Genomic DNA, 25,619 nt, shown 5'->3' with positions numbered 1-25,619 from the left:
ACTGGGTTTGGCTTCTACAGACTGTCCCTACAGCCCTGTGGTTTATTGCCACTTGAAGGTTATGTATTTGAGATAATGAATTTTAACTTGGCCCCAGAGTATAAAACATGTACTGTAGTAACATAAGGGCTGCTTCATTGTTATCCTGTGAGATTCCTGCTTAGGGTTGATTTAATGGTGCTGTGGCCTTCATAGATCTGATATTGACAGGCTCCATCCAGCTTCCTGATGTATCTGGAGTCATTTTCAATGTCATGCCTGTGCTTGGTCACTCCCAACAAAACTAAGCTGCTCTTTTATGTGACTCTGTCAGTTCAAAGTGCATTGTTCTGCTCCCTGGTCTATAATGTTTGGTTCTGTCAACTGTAACCCATCCCCCTACCGCTTTGATGGAAACAGGACATGCTTTCCAAGCCAAGTTTGATTCTCTGAGTGACACAGAGGGGCTCAGGAAACGTGCCCCAGTTTCTGGCCAAGCTCTCCGTGGGCCTCGCTTTATGTGCATATTTGTACCTTGTATTTCCTCTGTCTTTTCCGATTCTCCACAGCCTCCATGTTTCCTGCCACAGACCCTACCACTTTAAAGAACAAAAACCAGAGTTTGTCTGTCTTGGATTCCAGCATCTTTCAGTAAATGCTAAATATATAATACCACATGGATGTTGCACCAAAAAAAAATCACATTTTATGGAAAAGTCTGATAGTAGTAGACATTTCTTTTACTCAGTATAGGGCTCTGACTGCTATATTTTATTGCTATGCAAGAGGTGTTTAATTTCTGTATGGCGTCCATTTTTAGTTCCCTATCATTTGTGAAGGAGAAAAATCATAATTATGGTTTCTGACAATCAGTTTGGTTTGCAGACCTGTTTTTTGACTGATGTTTTTGCTATACTTGGTGTGAATTACAAGTCAGTGGGATGCGATATATTCCTTATACTTGGATATGCATTTGGAACCTTTTAAAAATAACTCATCTGCTCCTTACAATGACAGTGAGAGAAACCAGATTCATACCAAGATGCCTTAGACCTTGCCTTCAGTTTCCTCTGCTTCTTAGCACCAGGTCGTTAATAAGTTGCCCCCTCAAACCTTCTTTGTTATAGACAGATCTAGTTTGCAGAGTGGATCCAGTGAGCTAGGGTGGTGTCAGTCTGCTGATTTGAATTTGTAATTTTCCCAGCATGGTATAACTATAATCAGAATGTCATAGCTCTCTTTATGATTTAGAGGTAACCAATCAACCCACTTATTTTTAGCCAACTAGAATAGTAGCCCCAATTTATCAAAGGCCTACAGTGTGCCAATCAAAATATTTGGTACTTTGCCAACAGTAATTTAGTTCGTCCTTTCCAAGACCCTAGGAGGCAGGGGTTATCTCCATGCCACAATTGAGTAGATAGTTGAGTTCTTTTACTACCATAACCAGACCAGTGGTGAGTTTCAAAAACAGATTCAAACCCAGTTCTGCCTGACTCCTGGCTCCCACTCTTTCCATCGTGACAAGCTACCTCAACCTCATTTATTTTATTTTATTTTTTATTATTAATATTTTTTTGTGTGTCTTTTTGCCTTTTCTAGGGCCCCACCCGTGGCATATGGAGGTTCCCAGGCTAGGGGTTGAATCGGAGCTGTAGCTGACGGCCTACACCAGAGCCACAGCAACTCAGGATCCGAGCTACGTCTGCAACCTACACTACAGCTCACAGCAATGCCAGATCCTTAACCCACTGAACAAGGCCAGGGATCGAACCCACAACCTCATCGTTCCTGGTCGGATTTGTTAACCACTGAGCCACGACAGGAACTCCCTCAACCTCATTTTAAACAGAAGGCAACTGAAAACCATCCCATGTTGATGGGCGGGGTGTCCATTTGCCCTTCCATATTTGTTCAATGGCTTAGAATAACAAGAGATTTCAAAAAGTCATCTGGTTGACGCCCTTTCTCCAGGAAGGAAAAATCATCCATCCCAGAAAAAACAGTGGCAGGAGCTCTTCTATTCGATGGACATGACAGGTAGCAGAGTAGTATTAGCAGCCCAACCAACACTTAACCAACACATTTGAGATTCTTTCAAACCCTCTTTTGCCTGGTGCAAACAACTTTCGGAGCCTATTTCCTACCACCTACTTTCAGTCCACTTTTGGATGAACTTTTGAAGCTCTTTTCTGGATCTTTTAAAATGTCAACCAAACTGTACATAGTAACCATGACTGATCGGCTGCTCTTTTTTGGCAAGAAAAAAAAAAAGTTCTCTTTTTAAAGGGATATTGCTCAAGAGTTTTTCCCTGGAACTGTTACAAGAAAGAAGTTCATACTTAGGGTCCTGACACTGAAAATGTAGGCTAGTAGCATGGGCTGTGCCTTCCACAGGACCTCTGGGCCCCTCGGCTCCCCTGCTGTAGTCACACCACACGTATGAATAATTACCAATTTTATTTGTTCACTTTCCTTGAAAACCTTCCCCACTGCTCTGTCTCAAGGTCAGATAACCCTCAAACACATAAAGCCTACGGGGCTGGAGGTGGTGATAACAGCAGCTACAGTGCAATCAGGGCTCTCCAGAAGGCAGGCCTGTGCTCAGCACTGTACGTATCTTGTCACAGCACTCTTGTGGTAACCCTGGAAAGTAGGCTCATTTCACAGCTGGGCAGGCATGTGCAGAAAGAGGCCAAGGTCAGAGAGCCGGGAGAGAGTGGTACAAAACTTTTTCTATGAGTTCTGTCGGCCTCCACAGCCCTTTCTACCAGGCTCTTGTAGCTGATCACGATGATGGATGGTGAACTTACTTGACGTTTATCCTCAGTCCAGTCTAACTCCTACCCTATTCCTTGTGGACATGAAATACCAGCATTTACCATCTGTCACCAACTCCCATTAAAATTCCATTGTTCCTCTTAAGTTCGTTAATACGTAGCAAATAACCTAATTCTTTAGGTGCATCCATGAGTGGCTAAATATGAGTCCTTTCATGTTCAGTAAAAAACAGTACATGCAAGAGAACTTTTGGAAAGTGAGTAAAAACCTTGGGTACTCAGGATGGCATGTTTTCTCCCCCACATTTAACCTCAGCATGCAGCATCACTGCATTTGCCCTCACACCTAAGAGTTTCTGGGCATATTTTCAATCCAGCTGGAACTCACTTATTATGTAGATTATTCTTACACACCCATTTTCCTCAAATGTTTTTAGGTCGGTGAGAAGGACAGTACATGTTTTAAATGATAACATTAATCAGAGCCACAGTTTCTGAGTGAAGGTTTAGATAAATGGGCTCTAATTTCAGCTTGAAGGCACATGTAACCAGATACAGCATGAATACATCCCACTTTGAATGCTTAGTTGAGGCCCTTTAAAAAATTCAGGACTGTGGGTGACCAGTGTTTATGTATTTGTCTGGGGTTGGCTGTACTTGTGGTTAACGGCGAGGGGAAAAGTAAGAAACAACAAATGTGCCCAGATAAAGTATTTTGAAGTAGCTCTTACTGTTCAGGGTACATTCTAAATGCTGGGCCAGAACTAACATTCTAAGGAGGATTTCAGGAGGGCAAGCAGCCTGCTGGACGGAGAAACATATCAAGTGGAGATGGACCAGGGCCAGGACTAGGGTAAGGCAAGACAGGCGCTCACCTTGGGGATAAAATATCAACAGTAATACTCTTTAAGATAGGAGCACTCTTACTGATCTTTCCTTCCTGTCTCAGGCTCCGCCTGGCACTGTTGCTCATCCTGCCATCTAAAATGTTGGGATTTTGTCCATCGTGGATTCTTTTTTTACCTTAATTTTGATTTTTGAAAAAATATGGTTCATCTGGATGCCTGAGGTTAGGGGTACCTCTTTACTGTTGGCACCTGAGGCAAGTGCTTCCCTCTTCAGCCAAGTCCTGGCCCTGAGGGTGGACTTTGTAAACAGATAACAACGTAGCAAAAGAAGGAAAATTATGGATGCAGGTACTTTATGGAAGAATCCCAAAGAACATTTCTGAATATGTAGTCCAGAGGAGCTAGGAAAACTACTGAAGCTTGTTTCCTAAAGATATTTAGTCCTGTGTACAGCTGTAGCATAAAGGACTCAGACTTGCCCAGGTTAGAGAAAACAGTAGGAGTTCCCATTGTGGCTCATCGGTACAGAATCCAACTCGTATCCGTGAGGTGGCTGTTTCGATCCCTGGCCTCACTCAGTGGGTTGAGGATCTGGCATGACTGTGAAGTTTGCAAACTCAGCTTAGAAATCTCATTGCTGTGGCTGTGGTGTGGGCGGGCAGCTACAAGTTCCATTTGGACCCCTAGCCTGGGAACATCTACATGCCATGGATACAGCCCTAAATTAAAAAAAAAAAAAGAAGAAGAAGAAGAAGAAGAAAACAGTGAAAAGGCCTTAGAAGAGCAGCTAGTTGGACCAAGGAACAAGAATAGTTGATCCCTAAGAAGTCAGGCTAAAACTGTTCGTTCTCATACTTGAGTACTCCAAAGCCTGCTGGTTATCTGATGTCAGAGATATGGAAGAGGTGAATGAGCAAGTTTTAGCCAGTTACCTGGAGGATTTGAAAGCAGCTACTCCTCAGGCCATGCTTTAGGTAAACACGGCCATGGAAATTTCACTGTGCTCTTTACTGAGACTCAGCCAAACAGGAGGAATCTCTTTGAAGATTAGAGAGAGAGCTTTTGAATGAAGGAAACCAAGACCAAAAAAAAAAAAAAGAGCACATGGGATGTGTGGCTCCATTTCTGTAAAACTCTGGAAAATGCATTGTCATCTCTAGGGACATAAAGTAGGTCACTGGTTGCCTGAGAAAGAGGACGGAGGGGAGGATGGGTTACAAAGGGGCACAAGGACATTTTGGGGGTGATGGTGACGTTTGTTGTCTTGATTGGAATCACTGTATCAGAAGTATACACCTAGGTCAACACCAATGAATTTGAGCCCTGGAAGTCTACGAAGTTTAGTGTGTTTCAATTGTAGCTCAATAATAATTTTTTTTTTTCTTTTTCGGCTGCCCTGAGGTGTGTGGAGTTCCCACGCCAGGGATCAGATCCGAGCTGCAGTTGTAACCTATGCTGCAGCTGCAGCAACACCGGATCCTTTAACCCACTGTGTGGTGTCAGAGATTGAACCTGCATCCCGGTGCTGCAGAGACATCACCAATCCCATTGCAACACAGTGGGAACTGCAGTAATTTTTTTTAAATATAACCTTTTTATGGGCAAAGTAGTCTAGCTAGGTGAGGAAATTTGCACAATTGACAATATGTGTTTTGATTATTTGTAGAACTTAAATGTAGTTCTTACTGAAAATATAAATCATTTGCGTGAACTTAAGGGGAAAATAAAATAGGAGCAGATCCTTAATAGCTGAATATGGGAATTGGAATGGTTCTGGCATCTCAAAGCTAATGATGGGCCACTACCAAATTGTCCCTAAATCATGCTGGATACCTTTTTCCCAGAGATAGAGGCCCTCAGCTGTGTGGATCATAATCCTACCAAATAGCCTGTGTCTTTGGCTGTGGTTATGTATGTATCTTTTTCTGAAGAAGTTGTATTTGACCAGGTACCTTGTGATAGCTGAATGGAGAACACCACATTCCTGGAAAGTTTTCAGTTTCTCCATCAAATAGTAACAACTGTGTCTCTTCCTGGAACTAGAGAATGCTGTGAGGCCAAGAGAAAAGGGGGGGATGCGTAGTCAGTCACATCTCCAAAACCTCCCCCTTTCTTGCCAAATTTTTTAATTTGTAAATTTGGTGGAGAGGAGCAGGAATGCCTTGTTTGGATGAGTGTTCTTCAGAGAGTTTCATGTAGTAACACTAACGCTTTTCCAACTATCATTTGTTTCTCCTCTGGGTATCATTTCCAAGATCTAAGAATCATTTTAAAAAAGAATTATATGTCTTTTTAATTCATTTGCCCATAGATGAGGGCATTAAGTAAAATAATTGAAGGTGGATTTTTACTGCTTTATGCTAATCCCAAACAAACAAAAATATGTTAGACTAAATGCATTCAAGTAATTTAAAAATGTTAATGTAGTGGAAATTTATGGATTCTGTACTAAATCACTCACACATAGGACTGCTTTGATGCCACATCATCTGGCACACAGAAAATATGCCTGTGCCATGCTCTGTGCTACCGTCAGCCTGCTGTCCTACCCTGTCCTTCCTGCTCTGACCTGGTACATCTCACATTGGAACCAGAAGACAATCAGAAGAGCTGGGATTCCTGTGCCCAACCCAGCCCTGTTCCCAGGATGGAAATGTCCTTGGGAAGCAGCAGTGCCAAAGGAGATAGGAATAGGGCTTGACTGATGACTGGAGTCACTCTTGTTCTAGGACCTGGCAGGATGCTGGCTGCAGCCCAAACACTGGTCACCTGGCTGGGAAAGACAGTCCTTTGTGGTTGAGCCCAGAACATCATTTGTGGCCCCAAAAGATGCTGCAGAAATAAGAATGATAAGCCAACAAGATGGGTAGAGAAAGTAGGGAATGTATGTACAGTTCAATACATTAACAGCATGTGTTTTGCTTCTTTTTACCTTTTTTCTGTAACTACATAATTACTGCAAACTTGACAGGTTGGGTCAAATATAGCTACATGTGTTGACTTTTCATCATGGGCAAAGAGAAAACATCAGTTTGTGATGTTTCTATACTAGAATCTCCTGATCAAGAAATGTATTCAGCGCGTATAGTTTTCACTTTTAAATTAGGTGGTAAGAAGAAAGGGACTGTTGAAAAATTCTGCAGTGTCTTCAGAGGATAATTCTGTTACCCTCTTTCAGCAACTCCCTTTAAATGAGCCAAAAGGAAAAGATTTCTTGATGAAAATGTCTTGCCATTCTTGTTAGCTGCTATATACAAGAAATGTCTTTAGTGACTTTTTTAAAATTATAGTTGATTTACTATGTTGTGCCAATTGCTACTATACAGCAAAACAACTCAGTCATACATATATACATTTTTTATTATTACTATATTCCATCGTGGTCTATCCCAGGAGATTGGATATAGTGTAGGACCTCATTGCTTATCCATTCTAAATGCCATCGTTTGCATCTACTAATCCCAAACTGTCTGTCCATTCCACTCTCTCTCCCCTCCTGCTTGGTAACCACAAGTCTGTTTTCTATGTCTGTGAGCCTGTTTCTGTTCTGTAGATAGGTTCATTTGTGCCATATTTTCTTTTTTTACATTATTATTATTTTTTTTCTTTTTAGGGCCACGCTTGCAGCATATGGAAGTTTCCAGGCTAGGGGTCGAATCAGAGCTACAACTGCCAGCCTATGTCACAGCCGCAGCAACATGGGATCTGAGCCGCATCTGCCACCTGTGCGGCAGTTTGCAGCAACACTGAATCCTTAACCCGCTGAGCAATGCCAGGGATTAAACCTGCATCCCTATGGTTACTAGTTGGGTTCGTTACTGCTGAGCCACAATGGGAACTCCCTGTGCCATATTTTAGATTCCACATATAAGTGATATCATATGGTATTTGTCTTTGTCCGACTTAACTTCACTTAGTATGAGAATGTTTAGTTGCATCCATGTTGCTGCAAATGGTATGATTTTGTTCTTTTTTATGGCTCATATTCCATTATGTATATGTACCACATCTTCTTAATCCATTTCTCTGTCGATGGACGTTTAGGTTGTTTCCATGTCTTGGCTATTGCGCATAGTGCTGTAGTAAACATAGGGGTGCATGTATCTTTTTGAATTATACTTTTGTCTGGATATATGCTCAGGAGTGTGATTGCTGGATCATGTAGCAGTTCTATATTTAGTTTTCTGAGGAACCTCCATACCATCTTCCCTAGTGGGTTGTACCAGTTTATATTCCCAGTATTAAGTGACTTTTGAACCCATAATCCTATTTGCCTGATAATAATTCATACCTTGTGGTTTACAGACCAGTTTCCCAACTATTTTTCTTAGTGAATCTTAACAACTGTCACATGAATAACTTTTAATATTGACCATTTATTAGATTTCCAAAATCATTCCACCACTTTGTTCCCTCCCCAAAGCTCATCCACCCCCAGCTAGAGAATATAGTTAGAAGGACAAAGTACCAGATTACATACAGCAAGATAAAACAGATTAGCAAAAATGTCTTTTAAATTTATCACCTTGGTTATCTTTTGGGGGATGGTGGCATGTTTTTTAAAAAACAAGATGGTCTGTGAAGTAGAGGATGTTCCTTTATGCCTCAATTCTGTGACACTAACCCAGAATTCATCCTGAAAGTAATCTGCCTGTTCTTTACATTTCCTTTGCTTCTGGAGATAATCTAATTTCCTAGAAGAGATCATTAATCCATTTTTATTCTTGCATTATGAACATATCCAAATTAGATCAGCTAAATCGATTTTTAAGATAAATTCAAATAATTTTAAAATGTATTTACTGGATAAAGAAAAATTCAAATAATTTAAAAATATATATTTACTGGATAATCTCTGGTACATACCAGAGATATTATACAGCTAACTTAGAGCAATAATTGTCCAAAGAAATGTTATAGCCCACATGTCATTTTTTATTAAAACTTAAGGATATCCCTTCACTGACTTATTTTAGGTCTAAATTCACTCCTAGGAGATTTTGAGTCTGCAGATATATTTGCATCTACCTCCTCCAATATCTCCAAGGCCTTTTTATTTGATAAACAGTCACTGAGGGTCCCTTTTGTTACAAACACTGTGTAACAATGGGAGAGAAACTAATGGGGATAGGACAAAGTCCCTAAAGATGAAATTCAGTGTAGTGGGTAAGACGGCAACACAAATGGTTACGATTCAGTGTTAAAATGCTGAACTAAAGATGTCAGTACCAGGAACAGGGAAGAAAGAATTGTTCGGGGCAAAAAACTCTAGCATCATTCTTGACTCCTCTTGGTCATCATACACTCACTCCATCAGCAAAGCCAGCGGCTCTTACCTTCCACACAGACATAGAACGCAGCCACTTCTCACCACTTGTACCACTCCCAGGCCAAAGTCACCACCATCTCTCTCTGGAGTATTTTCATCTGGCCTCTCCTTCTATCTTATTCCCCTGACAACCCATCCCCCCACCACCCTTTAGCCAGTTCTCATTATGGTAGTTGGGTTAAAACATAAATTATATCATTCTGCTCAAATATCATTCTCCTCTTCCAGTTCACTCAAAGAGAGAACCAGACCCATGAGGCCCCTTCCCAGCCTAAGCCCAGAATTGCCTCTCTGAACCCAGCTCCTGCTCTTCCTCCCCTCACCCACAGGGAAACCCCCAGGAATGCTCCTGCCTCAGGGCCTTTGCACTAGCTGTTTCCTCTTCCACAGTGCTCTCCCACCAAATATGAGCAAGTCCACTCCTTCCCTTCCTTCAGGTCTTTAATGAAATGTCAATTTCTCATTAAAGCCCTCCCAGACCACCTCATTTCAACAGTGTGGATGAAGAAGGTTGCCTGTTATCTCAGTATATCAAGGATGGTGGGGCCACGAAGCCAGCAGCCACTGTAGCCTCCCCAGGCTGTGCACCCTGAGGGGATTCAGGATGGAGAAAAGCCAAGGAATGATTTCAATTAGCCCAGACTCCAGTATCTTCCCACACAGAGAAAAGTGCTAAATTCCTTAACTTGAGGTATCTGGTTTTCTCTAATGAACATAATCTTTTGATGTTCCAGCTACCTGGTTTTGGTTGCAAAACTCCTATATGTCCTGGCTCCTCTCTCACCTCTTCAGAGCCGTCCCTCAGAGCTGAGAGGCCTCCTCCAAGTAAACTGTTAATTCTCAACTTTTGGGTTGTGCAGAGTTTTCAGTTCACAACAGCAACTTCTGCTCCCCCATATTTCTGTCCCCCTTCTCTGCTGTGTATCCTACCTAGCGGCCTAAATAGTCTACGCATTTTTCTTGCTTATTGGCTCTGTTCTCCGTAAGCATGACGAAGGTGAGCAAAGTGAAGGCAGTGATTTGTATCTTTAATAATTGTGTCCCCAGGGTCTAGAAGAACACTAGCACATAGCAGGTTGTCAGTTAGTATTTCTGGGGAAAATGATTGAATGATGGCTTATTGAGAGTGGACAAGAGACTTGACAAATCCGTGTACCTTTATTGATTCAAAGAGGATTGGTGAGAGGCCTGGATAAATGCCTGGTGTTACCCCAGTGGATTGACTTTGCTGGTTTGCACAGTTTCATTTCAGAAGAGTCAGGGAGATTCATCCCAGTGGCCTCCTACCGGCAGTCGGGCCACCATGGAGGCATTGTTATACATACAGTTAGCCTTACTATTAGGAGAAAATGTCAGCGGCGTAAGAGGGATGTTCCTCAGTCATGTAGCTTCAGGACAAGCCAAAGGGAAATGAGAATGAGGTGGAGTAGACAGAAAATTGACAGTTTTGCCTCCTCCTGTTAAGCCTTCTCTGTCCCAGGGTTTCCTGCTTTCACTGACCAGGGATTAAATGAGGTTCAGTAGCTCTTTTAATTAATTACTTGTGCTTCACCTAATTTCACAGGCATTCACCTTTTTCAGATGATTGTGTAAGATGTAAGAACACAGAGAGTCCTTGACTTACATGGTCCAACTTAGAGTTTTCCTACTTTATGATGGTGCAAAAGTGATACGCACCCAGTAGAAAATACTTCATGTTTTAATTTTGATCTTTTCCCAGGATAGCAATATACAGTACAGTACTCTCTCATGATGCTAGGCTGTGGCAGGGAACCAGGCTCCACACCAGCCACGCAGTCACCAGGGTAAAAGACTGATAACACATAACTATTCTGTACCTATATAACCATTCTGTTTTTCACATCAAGTACAGCAGTTAATAAATCGGGCTTTGTGTTAGATGATTTTGCCCAACCGTAGGCTAATGGAAGTGTTCCGAGCACATTGAAGGTAGGCTAGACTAAGCTATGATGTTCAGTAGGTTAGGTGTTATTATATGCATTTTTGATTTATGATATTTTCAATTTATGATGGGTTTATCAAGACATAGGCCCATCATAAGTCACAGAAGATCTATACATTAAAGAGAGCAGAGATAGAAATTTGGGATAGCAAATTTAAAAATAGCTGATTTCCACTGAATGATAACCCACAGGCTTTTATATGGTTAGGCCATTGCCTTCTGTGATATTTGTACTCCGATGGCAGAACCAACCATTTTTAAGTTTTGAGTGTTATCTATCTTAGGACTTGGTGGCATTGGTGGGATGTTAATATGGCTTTCCTGCACTTATGAGCGTGCATTGCTTTGGTCTCGTTTTTGGAGGGTGGGGGAAGACCGGTTTAAAATGTTCCTTCCTACTAAACATATAGTTATGGGCTTGGAAGAAATAGTTGCGCATGCTAATCACTCCCAAATCTGGATATATTTCAGGGTGTTTTCACAGTTTTCCCCACATAACATCTGTACTTAAGAAGCCTCACTGCTATTGGTAAAGTATTGACTTGATTTCTCTGCTCACATTCAGGGCGCTGCATGGTACTGCCCTGCTCTCCCCAGACCCCCTTCCAGGCGCTCCGCCACAGGCCTCTCCATTTTCCATGAGTATGAGCTTAATACGGCCATTCATCTCCAGGTGGTTATGTTCACCATCACTGACAACTCCCTCCGCATCTCATACATACCGGGCTGCTTCCCTACTAAAACTTTCCAAAGCCACGTGTCACACATTCCTCTTCTCCACCATCCTCCCAGCTGTTGTGTGCTGTTTTGGTCTGTCTGTTTGCATAGCGCTGTCAGACTATATGCATGAAAGGTGTGTTGTTGACATGAATGGTATTGAAAATGTTTCTGTAAAGAGCCTTCTTTGGTCAGCAGCAGGGGGAGAAGGAGGATAGGGACTCCTGCTTGAGTCTTTGCCAGAAGGGGACTTAGGTATATTGACAAAGAAACCCATTGAGATGTGATTATGATCTGTAGCAATGTAAAGGCTATGGGAGTCTCTACTAAAACAAAAAAAAAAAGAAAAAGAAAGAAATAATAATAGGCATTAGTGATGTAAAGAGGTAGAATCCTAGAATAGAGTAGAAGGCTTAAAGGTATCTTGTTTAATTTAAAAGGAGGCACTTCCAGGCAAGACTCAGGGAAATAGGATTGTTAGCTTACTTTGGGTCACCAGCCATGCATCAGCATAGCTGTTCTGCTCACACCTTCCTAGGGCACTGGATGGAATCTACTAGCCCTCACATTACCCATCAAATTGGCCTGATCTTACCTAGATAAGGGATAATTTACTCAGATAATGGGTAAGCAGATAAGAAAACCCAAGACTCACAGCTCCACAGCTGGACAATGGTGGCATAGTTGATGGGACTAGAAAAGGGAAGACAAACTAAGAAGATGGAAGGCACTTTTGGGATAAGAAAGAACATAGAAAATTCATTCCTAACACCAAATTTTTGGTATTGACTATATGCCCTCTTCAACCACTTCTTCAAAGGATGAATTTAGTTTCTCTTTGCTTCTCTGATCTTTTCCCACCAACTTTGCTATATTTGACTGTAGATATTATAAAGGCAAACCATGAGAATATGTGGCATTTGATGTTTAAAATCTAGCTCAAAAAAATGTATACACACACACACACACACACACACACACACACACACACACACATTATTACCTTAAAAGGAAAATCCGCCCTGTGTTTAATTGAAATCTTTTTTTTTCCTTTTTCGGCCACACTTGTGACATGTGGAAGTTCCCAAGCCAAGTATCAAATCTGAGCTGTGGTGTAGGTCACAGCTGTAGCAATGCCAGATCCTTAACCCACTGTGCTACAGCAGATTCTCCATAATTGCAGTCTATTTAAAATTTTCACTCCGTGTCCATAGCAACATACAATATAATATAATAAATAAAGTATACTCTTTTGGGACCACACCTGTGGCTTGTGGAAGTTCCTGGGCCAGGGATTCAACCCACACCATAGCAGTGATCCAAGCTGCTGCAGTGACAACGCCAGGTCCTTAAGCCATTATTGAGCTGCAGAGGAACTCCTAAAATACACTTTTTAAAAAGTCTATCTCAGGCCAAGATACATGGGTAAGATGTGCTTTTTTCAGATTTTTTTTTTTTTCCCTTTAATCCTTCAACAAAGATTGGGCCCAACTTTGCATGCTCTCCTTATGTTATCCAAATATCCTTGCCAATCTTTGACATGCTATCTTTGGCCAATGTTCTCCTTAAAAGATAGCTGGAAAAAATATGCTTTTTTGTTTAATATCTGAAGAAAAATTAATACAACCAAGGTTGGCTTTATCAGCCCAAGCAATTTTGGGTAACTAGGTCTCTCTCTGATCCCCCTCTTACTTCCCACCCCTCCATGAAACTGGAAATCCGCAGTTGTTTTAACGCACAGATTTACTTTGGATTGTTCTTAACTCAACTAGTCAAAACATTATTGCACAGGCATGATTTGATGTGTTCGTACCCCAGTGAAACTTTCGTATTAATATTTTCCTCTTAGGAACAATCCGTCACATTTTTCTCCAAAAAAAAAATCAATATTTACAGGCAAGCCACTGAGACCATACATTCTTAAACCCTTCATAATCTTGTTGTCTTTAATAAAGTCACTTAGCTCAGTCCAAAATAAAAATTCCAGGCCTCTTCCTACTCTTCTCAGTCTTTAAGTTCTACTATGTGCTTTATCTCTGCATTCTCAAATTCTTGTGCTCTCTACTCCGAAATAGCTGTAGGACTCCATTTAAATCCTATCCAATTCTTTTTACAGCTGAAATTGGAACCTTGAGGTCATTTCTAGGCTAACCCTGCTGCCTAATATGTGAGAATGTCCTCATCACACCTCCCCCTCCCAATTATTTTTAAACTTGAACTCTTCAAAGTTTAAAAAAAAAAAAGAGTAACAGAGCTGCAGAAGTAGAAATGCTAGAACTTGCCTTTTTCTTTTTATCTTTCATAGGAATGGCATTTTTAAACACAAACTTGTGTCAGACATTGAACAGTCTCCACACAGGAATGAATGTTTTGATTAAAAGTTATTTAATATCTCTCGTTCCTTGGAATTCTGCCTAAAGCTGGAGATATTCTTAGCTGCAGGTCTTGTGCTTTCTTTGACTAGGTAGAAAAATGGCTCAAACCTAGAGGGAATAAATGGCAATGCTCAAAATAGTTACTTGATTTTATAGGTGTTTATATCACAGAGGAGACTGATGTGCTGAGAATTAAGATTTAGAAAAGAATGTTGGGAGGAGGACGAATGGGTCAAGGCAGTATCTTTGTAGAGCCCTAACGTTAGACCCACTGATTCTCAGGCTTTTGTTTAAAATACTACATGCCTATGGCAGGCCTAACGAATAGGATTCTATATAATGTGTATGCAACGTTTCTTAACTGGCATTTAATCAACAAGGGTTAAAGACATTTAAGCAGGGTGGTAGATAAAATATCTACTTCTTTAACAGCGTTCAATGTAAAATGATGGAGACAGATTCTCACAGCTTCTAAATGTGCATTTAAAAAAAAAGGAAAAAGAATATATATTCCAAAGATGCAAATAGAACTTTGACTCAGTAAGTTATTTTAGCTTCAGAGGTAGCATTGCTCTCAGTACCACTCCTTCCCTTTACCTAGCATCCTTTCGAGGCAAAATATTTACAGAGCATTGAATTATTTTTCTAGCTTTCCAGCAGCATTGTGTGCACCAAGATATTGATGTGACATAGTTAGAAGTTGGGCCCTCTGGACCTGTATTGTGCAATAGCATTGTGCTACTAGCATCAGGAGATTCCATTTTTTCCAGCCCCCTAGGTCCTGTCTGTACTTGTTTACAGGTCATCTGGATAGCAACTAGTATATGTTCAGTAGCATGAGTGTTATCATGGTAACCTTGGCAACCGAGCTAGCTCTGATTTCAGAATCTCACATGCTGTATCATAAAATTAGATAAGAGAATTGACATTTAGCTACATGTCTGTCATATAAATTAAGTTCTGAGAATGATTTCCTTTATTGCCGTGTGCCTTAATAAAGAAAGAGAAGACACCAATTTTATATGCACACATAACTATTCCACATTGAGGTGCTGGTTCCATTTCCTCGGATCTTTCTCTATTATTCTGAACCTCAGGTACTGCCGTATTACTCTCACTGTGCCAGATTTCTTGGCGGCTTTATTTTATGATCAGGACAAAGCTTATAGCAGAACTGCATCAGATATCCTATATAAATAGGATTATGAATAATAGAAAACTCCCTCCTAAAAAAATGTAAAATTCAAAGCATTCTTGACTTTACTGGATACTGTTATTTATGCTGATTAGAAGTAAGACTGTGCACAGAATATTCCACTAACTAAATCAGAATCCCAAAGACAAGACATGCTCTCCTTTCATTTATATAGTTATGCATATTTTTACACACATTATATTTTCCAGTGCCCAAGAATCTTTGACAGTGTCTTTATTTCAAGGACATTTTAAACATACAGATTAATCCAGTCCTCTGCTTTGAGTCCTAGGTCCTCTTTTATAATTTGTAAATATTTTAATGTCAGGATTTTCCCTTCTATTTGTTGTGGTCTGGTGCAATTTTTCTTGGGTATAAATTCGAGGACTCAACTTGTGAATTACGTTTAATGTAAGCACCCTGCAGTTTGCTGTATTGCAAATGATTATTTTTAGAAATTTTATGGTTGCTGGCTGTATTTGATTGTCTTCATTGATATGTAGGGAGAAAAGCTCATTAATGATTTTAAAAGGTGTTTTGATTCATTGACTTGATTCTTCTCATTACATAAACAATAAAGGCAATAAATTAACATCTAATAAAAGTGTAAGTTTTATCTGAATGTAGCTGCAAGATAGTCTTGAATCCTTGGGTGTAACTTTTTCTATTCTTCATATTTTTCTGCCTCAATGTTTTCAAAGTCATTATTCTGCATATTTTAACCTAGAAAGATGGTTTATAATCTTTATTAAAGATACCTTTTAGCAGCTATCTGTCAAACACCATAATTGAACAACTGTTTTGTAAAACAGTTCTTTGGCTTCTAGAATGGTAAGTTATTAAAATGGAAGATCCTTATGTCACAATTGACTATAAAGCAGTTTTTCTTTTTTTCCATTTACCTGCTGTGTGTCACATATAACATTTGAGAAATCTGCTTCCAGCATTTTCACATCTTACTAGCCATCCATCTAACTTTTGCCAGTTTTCTGTTGAATACTACCTTCTTGCTTTATACCTAATAAAGGTTCAAAATCCCTGCAAATTCAGGACTTTTTCTTTTCAGAAACAGAGAAATGGTTGTGCTCTCTCCATGTGTGCTTAAGTGAGAAGAAGGGCAAAAAATCCTTCTGTGTATTTGCCTGCCCTGTACAGCAAATACCCGTTACCTTTGCAGTGATGTTTAAACTGTTTGCTTTATCTCATTGAGTCATCATCACCTGTATGTTTAAACTAGTAATGGTAGTTTTTTTGTTATTTTCTTTTATCTTGAAACTATTTCTTGTGATGAACAGAAATAGTTCCGCATGTGGTGGTTCCAGGACTGAGCCCAGTTTGGGTAACCATCTATACTGTAAAATAACTTCCTGTGAAATTTTTCAATGCATAGGCAGTGCAGTATGGAAATGAACTCAGGCTGTGGTGGTGCTGGAATGTGGAGGCTTATCAGGCTGTTTGCATGACTCCAAGATGTATTTTAATATCTGGTCTTTTTTTGAATTTTTTTTTTCTTTAATGACATGATATGGCATTAGATGGATGTGGGAGGGGAGGAACCATCGTGACCAAAGAAAAAGAAAAGTTAAAAGACTATACAGCTTCTTTTGTGATTTTCTTTTAGGTCCGATGTTGTGGTCCTCTGTTTTTCGATCGCTAATCCCAATTCCCTAAATCATGTGAAAACCATGTGGTATCAAGAAATCAAGCACTTTTGCCCTCGCACACCTGTCGTTCTAGTTGGCTGCCAGTTAGATCTCCGCTATGCTGATCTTGAAGCTGTTAATAGAGCCAGACGCCCTTTAGCAAGGTAAGCCAAGGGACTCAGTGTTTCACTGTGCTGGCCAAATTAAAATTGAAGTAACATATGTCTCTGTAGCCTTGGGTTCTATTCTTCAGTGACTCTGGGACCCTGTCAACCAGCTATTCGCTTTAAGTTAGCTTGTTAATGGTGAGGGGACATGTCTTGACCCTTCTCGTGCTCACCGTCACCTCTTAGGCAAAAACTCATTTTTGTAAGATGGTTGGCCAGTCAGTGCTTGATATGGTGTGTACAAAAGTGCCTTGAAATTTGTAAAGTATTAAACAAAATGTTGGTTACTCATAATCATGCCTTTCTTGAAATTATGATGATTATAATAAAGGTAACTAACATTCAGAGCAATCAGCCATAATTCTTGGCCCCAGGAACATCATGTTCATGCAAATACACATATCCAAGTGTTTTTATTATCTTCTCATTTAGTATTCTCAAAATCCCACCTCTGAGAGAATTTCATTCCCAAGATGACATTGTCCAGTTTTTAAAACTTCTGTGGACCTATGGTTGCAAAACAGCAACGTTGCTTGTTAAATGGTTCTAGTGGATATTTTTAAAGAGTCATGTGTTGAAAATGCAATTTGAAGAAGGATGTTTTTTACTCTGCATAAAATATGTACACCAATCGTGGTGGGGGGTTCCCACTGTGGTGCAGTGGGTTAAAGATCTGGCTTGTCTCTGTGGAAGCGCCGGTGTGATCCCCTGCCCAGCACAGTGGGTTAAGGATCTGGTGTCGCTACAGCTGTGAAGTAGGTTGCAGCTCCAGTGGAGATTCAATCCCTGGACTTGGAGCTTCCATATGCCATAGGGGTAGCTAGAAAGAAAGAAAAACAAAACAAAACAAAACACAATCTTGGAGGGAAATAAGAGCTTTCTAAAACCTTGTGCTCCTTCAATAGTCTCTTTAAAAATTTTTCTTATGTTTATGTTTAACTACATTTTTTTGCTGGAAAGCATACAGCTTTTCCCAAAATGTAGATATTAATACCTTCCTTCCAGGTAAGTACTCTGCCTTAATAGGCTTGTTACAAAATTTTATGCGGACACAAGTTTTTATGTTGTAAGGGCAAAAACAAATAGTACTTTCTTGAGATAATTTCTGATGTTCTAGGTATGTTTTGGATAAATTTTCTGAAAACATTTCTTATTCTTTCTATTCTTAAATGCATGGACTAGGGATTGACTATAAGCCACATCGAAGGAAAGAGGACTCGTGGTGAATGAGACTAGCTAGCCCTTCGCCTCAGAACTTTGTTTAAAAGATTAAAATAGGGAGTTCCCATTGTGGCTCAGCAAGTTAAGAACCCAACTAGTATCCATGAGGGTGTGGGTTCGATCCCTGGCCTCACTCAGTGGGTTAAGGATCCAGCGTTGCCATGAGCTCTGGTGTAGGTCACAGACTCGGCTTGGATCCTGCATTGCTGTGGCGATGGTATAGGGCAGCAGCTACAGCTCCCATTTGACTCCTGGCCTGGGAACTTCCATATGCCATAGGCGTGACCCTAAAAAGAAAAAAATCAAAAACAAACAAAAAAAGGTTAAGAGAGTTGGGCCTCATACAATAGATGTGTGGAGGACTGGAGGAGAGTCACAGAGCTGCAGAGAACAGTCCCTTCCATAGACAGTTCTGAGACTTCCTGGAGGAGGCGGTAGTTGGGCTCAGCCTTGAACAGATTCATCAGTTAGTGATGCACAAAATGACCACAGGAGCAAACCTGGAAGTAAACCCTTCTTCCCTGCACTTCCTTCCACCTTTGCAACACCTTGCAGCCCTCCCTCTTTTCCATCAAGGTCCTAAAATCCCAATTCTACCCACTCTAAGCTTATTTCTCTTAAGACCAGTGCCTGCCACCCACATTACCGTTGGTCTTGAAAGTCAGCTATTTATTTGGGAAGATCATCTCCTAAGAGTAATTTCTCAATATTTGGGGAATTTCCAAATGTTACTCTGTTCTTTTTTTTTTTTTTTTTTTTTTCTTTTTACTGCCCCACGTGACGCATATAGAAGTTTCCAAGCTAGGGGTCAAATTGGAGCTACAGCTGCCAGCCTACAGCACAGCCAAAGCAACACCAGATCCAAGCTACATCTGCGACCTGTGCCACAGTTGGCAACAACACCAAATCTTTAACCCACTGAGTGAGGCTGGGGATTGAACCTGCATCATCATGGATACTAGTTGCCTCCCATGACGGGAACTCTGACATTCTTGATTTCTAATTTAATTCCTTTGGAGTCACAGAATATACACAGCATGGTTTAAGTTATTTTATGTGTTGAGACTTGTTTTATGATTGAATATATTACTTATCTTGAATAATGTTCCATAATAACTTGAAAATTAATGTGTATTCTGCAGTCGCCAGGGGACTGGTTTACATATGTCTGCTAGGTTGAGTCCACTGATACTTGATCCAATAGCATACATATTTTTTTTATTTTCTCTCTAGTTCTTCTATCAGTTATTACTATTTAATAGTGAATTTATCTTTTCAGTTATGTCAGTTTTTGCTGCAGGTATTTTTATTCCATCATTAGTTTATGTATATAGTTGTAATATCTCCTTGATAAACTTTAAAAAAAAAAAAAAAGAGTATGTCTCAGAATCAACTATGTATTTGTGAAGAGAGTACATTCTGGAATCTCTCTGGGTCTTGGCCATGGTTATGCCATAATTACAGCACTATTCTGCTGATAATGTTTCAGAAGATTTGGCCTCCCAGCCTCTGTGCCAGACTAAAGGCTGTAGACTTTGTTCCATGGACTCTGTGGAAACGGGGAAAATTTTTTTTAAAGAATTGCGGCTGGAGTTCCCGTAGTGGCTCAGCCATAATGAACCTGGCTGGTATCCATGAGGATATGGGTTCAACCTGTGGCCTCACTCAGTGGGTTAAAGATCCAGTGTTGCCATGAGCTACATTGTAGGTCGCAGATATGGCTCAGATCTGGCATTGTGGCTGTGGCATAGGCTGGCAGCTTTAGCTCTAATTCAACCCCTAGCCTGGAAACTTCCATATGACATGGATGTGGCCCTAAAAAAAGAAAAGAAAAAAGAAAAGAAAACTTTGGCTATCATACTCATATGATGTAAGGATTTTTCATGCAACAATAAGAACTGTGAGCTAACATGTGGAGAACCTGAGGAAAGATTAGTTAAAAGGCTAATGAATGTACTAGTCCAAGCAAAAGATGAGACTGAAGAGAGTGGAAGAAAGGGGTTGAGATATGAAAGAAGGTTCACCAACCTAATAGAGGAGACTTAATGGATGTGTGTACCAACTAGTCTAGAACGAGGGGGTTTTCAACTCCAATTGCTTAGTAAAGGTCTCTCTGCAACTTGCAAAAGTGACCTTAGGCAAACCTTTCTTCCAAATGTAGAACAAAAATAACACCCCTAGGGTTGTAGTGAGGCTCAAGTGAGAAGATGAATATGGATTCATTTTAAAGTTAAAAGAGAAAATTCTAGCATAAGGTGATGATGAAGAAGATGATGGGGTAGTAGTGAACACCACTAACAGGGACTGTGCTGGGCGAATAATCTCATTTAAACCTTTCAGTAGTCCTTCAAGATGCAAGGACTCACCATTATGACTCCTGTTTTACAGATGGGAAAACAGAGCCTTAAAGGGGTTAAGTAACTTACCCAGGACCAAACAAACATCTGGTAAACGGCTGATACTTGAGTTACTATTGTTAGGACTGAGAGCAATTTTTATTTTCCTGCAACCCTAAGAACTTTATATTTGAAAGGCCTGAGGTTGGTAGATTTTTCAAGAGTCTGGTGAAAAGCCTGCAAAGAATTTTAGATGTCTAGGTGCTTAGGTGGGCCCTGGTGACTGTTTCGCTTCCCCACCCCACCCCCAGCCCCCGAAATAAGACTGACTGCCCTGTTTAAAACCTTCTCTTCCAGGCCCATAAAGAGAGGAGACATTTTGCCCCCGGAAAAAGGCAGAGAGGTGGCAAAGGAACTTGGCATACCCTACTATGAAACAAGCGTGTTTGACCAGTTTGGAATCAAGGACGTGTTCGACAATGCAATCCGAGCCGCCCTCATTTCCCGCCGACACCTGCAGTTCTGGAAATCTCACCTAAAGAAAGTCCAGAAACCTTTACTTCAGGCACCATTCCTACCTCCAAAAGCCCCCCCACCGGTCATCAAAGTTCCAGAATGTCCCTCCATGGGGACCAAGGAAGCTGCCTGTTTACTGGACAACCCTCTGTGTGCTGACGTCCTGTTCGTCCTCCAGGGCCAGGAGCAGATCTTTGCACACCGCATTTACCTCGCTACCTCCTCATCCAAGTTTTATGATCTTTTCTTAATGGAATGTGAAGAAACCCCCAACTGGAGCGAAGGAGCCTGTGAGAGAGAGAAGCCCAGCCTGGATTTCCAGGCCCAGGAATTGAGTCTGGACCTGAACGAGGAGAGGGAGGAGGGCAGCCCAAGGACACCTCAGGCCGATCAGCGGACGTCCCCGAGCCAGAATGTGTTGCAGCCAGAGGGCCCAGGGTTGGAAGCCGAGGGCACGGTGGTGGAGACACAGAGCCTGTCGGGCTGGAGTAAGGGCTTCCTTGGCATGCACAGGGAAATGCAGGTCAACCCCATCTCGAAGCGGGTGGGCCCGGTGACTGTGGTCAGGATGGACGCATCCGTCCAGCCAGGCCCTTTCCGGACCCTGCTCCAGTTTCTCTACACGGGGCAACTGGATGAAAAGGAGAAGGACTTGATGGGCCTGGCTCAGATCGCAGAGGTCCTGGAGATGTTTGACTTGAGGATGATGGTGGAAAACATCATGAACAAGGAAGCCTTCATGAACCAGGAGATTACAAAAGCGTTTCACGTCAGGAAAGCCAATCGGATAAAAGAGTGTCTCAGCAAGGGGACGTTTTCAGGTGAGCGGGGTCAGTGGCACAGGCCATGGGTTGTGTTTTAGCCAAATGTTGGCCAGACATAGGCAGGAGAAGGATAACCATCACGTATGAGGGAGGTCCCTGGTGGTTCAGTGGGTTAAGGATCCAGCATTGTCACTGCTGTGGGGTCAGTTTGATTCCTGGCCCAGGAACTTCCGCATGCCACGGGCACACCCCCCCATAACAAAAAAAATACAAACCTAACATGTATAAGTACTTCTTTTCCCATGTACCTAAGTTACGTGGATTCACTTATTTCATTCTCATTAGATTTAAGGGTTAAGTATTACTATCTCCATTTCACAGATGGGGAAACAGAGAGACAGAGAGGTTGGGTAACTAGCCTGTGGTTGTACAGGTAGTAAATGGTCAAGCCAGGATTTGAATCCAAGCTGCCGCCTAAAGCCCCAGGGTGTATCATGATGCTTCTTAAGGGCAGGGCAGGTTACCCTTAAGCCTGAGCAGGTCAGCCTGATGCTCACAGTTCCCCTTTAGGACTCCTTTCCTGACCCTGGCTATTGTCCACTAACCCTTCAGCACACACCCAGGACAAAACTCAGTGACCTTTGATCCCCAGGCCACTGAAATCCTTGAGGCAATCCTTGAGGCAGTTCCCACCTTCTGTTTCTGTCCTCTGTCCTTTTTGGTTCTCACACTCCTTTACCCTGCTCATCACTATTTTTCTTCTCCTTTGTCTCTGATAACTTGCCACACGCTACCCACAGCGCCCTTATAGAGTCACTTAAGCGCATTGGTGGCCCGGATCCAAGATGGGTTACTGGCCCATGCTTATATGGTCATACGCATTTATGCTAGTTTGGTTCTGTAATTGTCCTGTGTACTTTTCATTGTCGCATTTTGACTTCCCGATTCCCATTTAGATGGAGATGTCTATTTTTGTATTTATCTTTCATAATGCCTGTCATAGTAATATGCATTTAATAAAAGGTAACCGAATCTGTTCATTAATTTTATTTTTTTTGTTGTTCATTAATTTTAAAGCTTTGGGTAATATTTACTCCAAACAGTGACCCTCCTGGTAGAGAAACAGTCTTTAAAACTTAATGAAAAGAAATGTTACAGACCTGCAGTAAATTAAACAATGAACTTTAAGTGAAGGTGTTGAAATTTCCCTTTCCTTACTACAAAGGCATAATAACCAAATACAATGTGGGAGCTTCAATTGGATTGTCTTTTTAAAAACTCTAAAATTAGAGGGTAATTAGAAAAATTTGAATATGAACTAGATAATGCATGATATTTGGCAATTGTTGCCAACTTTCTTAAGACTAACAGTAGTAAGGTGATCTAGGAAAAGAATCTTATTTTTAGAAAATTCTTGGTAAAGCAGCTAGTGAAGTGTCATGCTGTTAAAAAAAATGTCTCCATACATTTAAAATATATGTAAACATACAGATAGAATTAACCACGGATAAATGAGCTGTTTTTGGAGTATTCCTTCCACTGTTCCATGTTTGAAATTTTTCATAATAAGGATGAAAAAATATTCCTCTCCTTTCCGTTACTTTATGGCTCAGGGAACGTGTGTTGTGACCTTACGTGTTATGTTAAAGGCTGACTCCTCAGAGAAGATGGAGAGAATTTGGTGTGGACACCATATCAGTGGTGACGGGGATAGAGGAGAGAACACGAGAGATGGGGGCGGATGAACATGGGAGGAACTCTAGAAAAGGCTGGCTCACGCCTGTGCTTCCTCCGTCCTTGGGCAGATGTGACATTTAAGTTGGATGATGGAGCCATCAGCGCCCACAAACCACTGCTGATCTGTAGCTGCAAGTGGATGGCAGCCATGTTTGGCGGGTCGTTTGTTGAAAGCGCCAACAGTGAGGTATGTGCCTTTCCCAAAAGCCCAGGTGGTATCTTTGTGGACATGCCTGTGTATTTATATTATAAAGTGTTGAACTAACCAGAGGACTTCGGTGCTTTAACTGCTTCCTTGAAATAGTTTACAGGCTGTGCTTAAGTGTCAGGTTACCCTCTACTTCTTTTATTGATTGATTGATTTTTTCTTTTTTTTATGGCCAAACCCACAATATATGGAAATTCTCAGGCCAGGGATTGAATCTGAACCACAGCTATGAATTTTGCCACAGCTGCAGCAACACCAGATCCTTTAACCTACTGCACCAGGCCTGGGATGGAACCCATGCCTCTGTAGCCACCTGATCCGCTGCAGTCAGATTCTTACTGCACCACAGCAGGAACTTCACGTCACCCTCTTCTTAATTCTGCAGTTATGTAGAACTGTTGTCATTGTTCATTATTCTGTGTGATCTCCTAAGAGCTCCTCTACCCTTTCACCCCAGAGCTGTCCTCATCCGGAAAACATGCTCGACTATATTCCTGAACAAATGTCCCAGGCAAGATACCATCAGAGGCACATAGAGGAGGAGTACAGCCTGTCTTCCAGAAGTTGGAGACAGTAAAAAGTTTTTTTTACTCACTCAACACCTGGGCTCAGCTCTGCCTTACAGATTAGGGGCAAGGGAGATCTTAAAAAGACCCTGTACCTCAGTTTCCTTATCAGCAAGACAGGGAGGCACCAGGTCAGTTTGAGGTCCCCTTGCATGACAACACCCCATGAGGCTCTACCCTGACCTGCCTTTTCTTCGGGTTTGTCAACTCCAGGGTAGCAGTAACAGAGCAAAGGGTTAGTCCTCTGAAAGGCCTCTCAGAGTGCTTTACAAACTGTTGGAAAACAAAGAAAAATTCCCTTCAAGCATTTCTAACTTTAGAAGAAGGCATTTTGGTTGAGTTTTGCAAGTATTTCTTAATCATTTTTTAAAAAACAAAACAAAACATGGGGACACCCCATCACGTTTATTGTCCTGAGGGGCTTATTTTGCTTATCTCAGCAGCTCTCCAAACTTTTAACAGAAATACAGAAAACAATAGCTAACTTTGACAAAGCAGCCCTCCTCCCAGAAATCTGAGCGCTCCTGTTATGACCCTGGAGCCTGCATTTGCATCCCCAAGCAGGGAAATGAAATCCTAGGATCACAAGCCAGCACAACCCAGCCCACCATCACCAGGCTACCTTCCTGCTTCCAGAACAAATTTCGTCTGCTCCTAAACCAACCCCCAGCAAAAGACCATCTACTGTTTGGGGAAAAGATGTTAGAATTATAGAATTATCCTGATGACATCTTCCAGTGTCTGCCAGCCCTTGTAAATCAGGAGACCCTCCCTCAGGTAAACCAAGTCCTCCTGGGCCATCAGAGGTATGTGGCAGCATTGTTACTGAGAGATACCCAGTGAGGCGAGGGCTGTGGGGCTCAGATCCCCAACTCTTCTACGTACAGAGCTGTGCAGGCTTGGGCAAGTGACCACTTTTCTGAGCTCCAGCCTCCCCATCCAGAAGACGCGATAAGAGGCCGTGGTGTGGATGTGACATGTGAGAGTCAGCACTTGCAGAGCACCTCGTAAGTACGACACACATGGTCGCTGACATCATGCTTATTCTTCACCTCTCACTTCCAAGGAAATTTGGGACAGCCACCGATTCATAAAACCTCATCCAACTGGCATGTCACCGACCTCAGTAATCTCCAGAGATAAAGAACGCGGAGGCTGGTTGCCCTTCTTTGTCCAGCTCCCTGACGTGTGCACTGATGGCGCTGCAGAGCGCTTGCTTTCAACCCAGCAGAGAGAAGTTGATCAAGGTCAGGAGCCCAGGCACAAAGGGACACT

The 25,619-nt window shown here is 41.6% G+C and overlaps 2 protein-coding genes across 11 annotated transcripts in view; one reads left to right on the top strand and one right to left on the bottom strand.

Moving 5' to 3' along the window:
• CDK1 (cyclin dependent kinase 1) overlaps positions 1-25,619 on the bottom strand; it is a 158,734-nt gene that overhangs the window by 26,102 nt on the left and 107,013 nt on the right. The gene's annotated exons all lie outside the window — the stretch shown is intronic.
• Positions 1-25,619, top strand: part of RHOBTB1 (Rho related BTB domain containing 1) — a 138,453-nt gene that overhangs the window by 98,606 nt on the left and 14,228 nt on the right. For 7 of the 8 annotated variants that reach the window (XM_021073598.2, XM_084997023.1, XM_021073600.2 and 4 more), the window contains 3 exons: positions 16,808-16,993; positions 20,911-21,890; positions 23,639-23,757. In XM_021073598.2, the coding sequence (XP_020929257.1) occupies positions 16,808-16,993; positions 20,911-21,890; positions 23,639-23,757 (1,285 nt within the window). Of the gene's footprint in view, positions 1-11,370; positions 11,429-16,807; positions 16,994-20,910; positions 21,891-23,638; positions 23,758-25,619 lie in introns of all 8 variants that reach the window. The other variant, XM_084997025.1, reaches the window with a different exon arrangement.

The sequence above is a fragment of the Sus scrofa genome, chromosome 14 (assembly GCF_054392235.1).
Source record: "Sus scrofa isolate SSC_HxYL_T2T_F1_AM1 chromosome 14, Sscrofa_HxYL_maternal_Yorkshire_Landrace_v2.0, whole genome shotgun sequence".
Classification (NCBI taxonomy): Eukaryota; Metazoa; Chordata; class Mammalia; order Artiodactyla; family Suidae; genus Sus; species Sus scrofa.
Note: the sequence above shows the minus strand (reverse complement) of the source record. Positions and strands in the feature narration are given on the sequence as shown.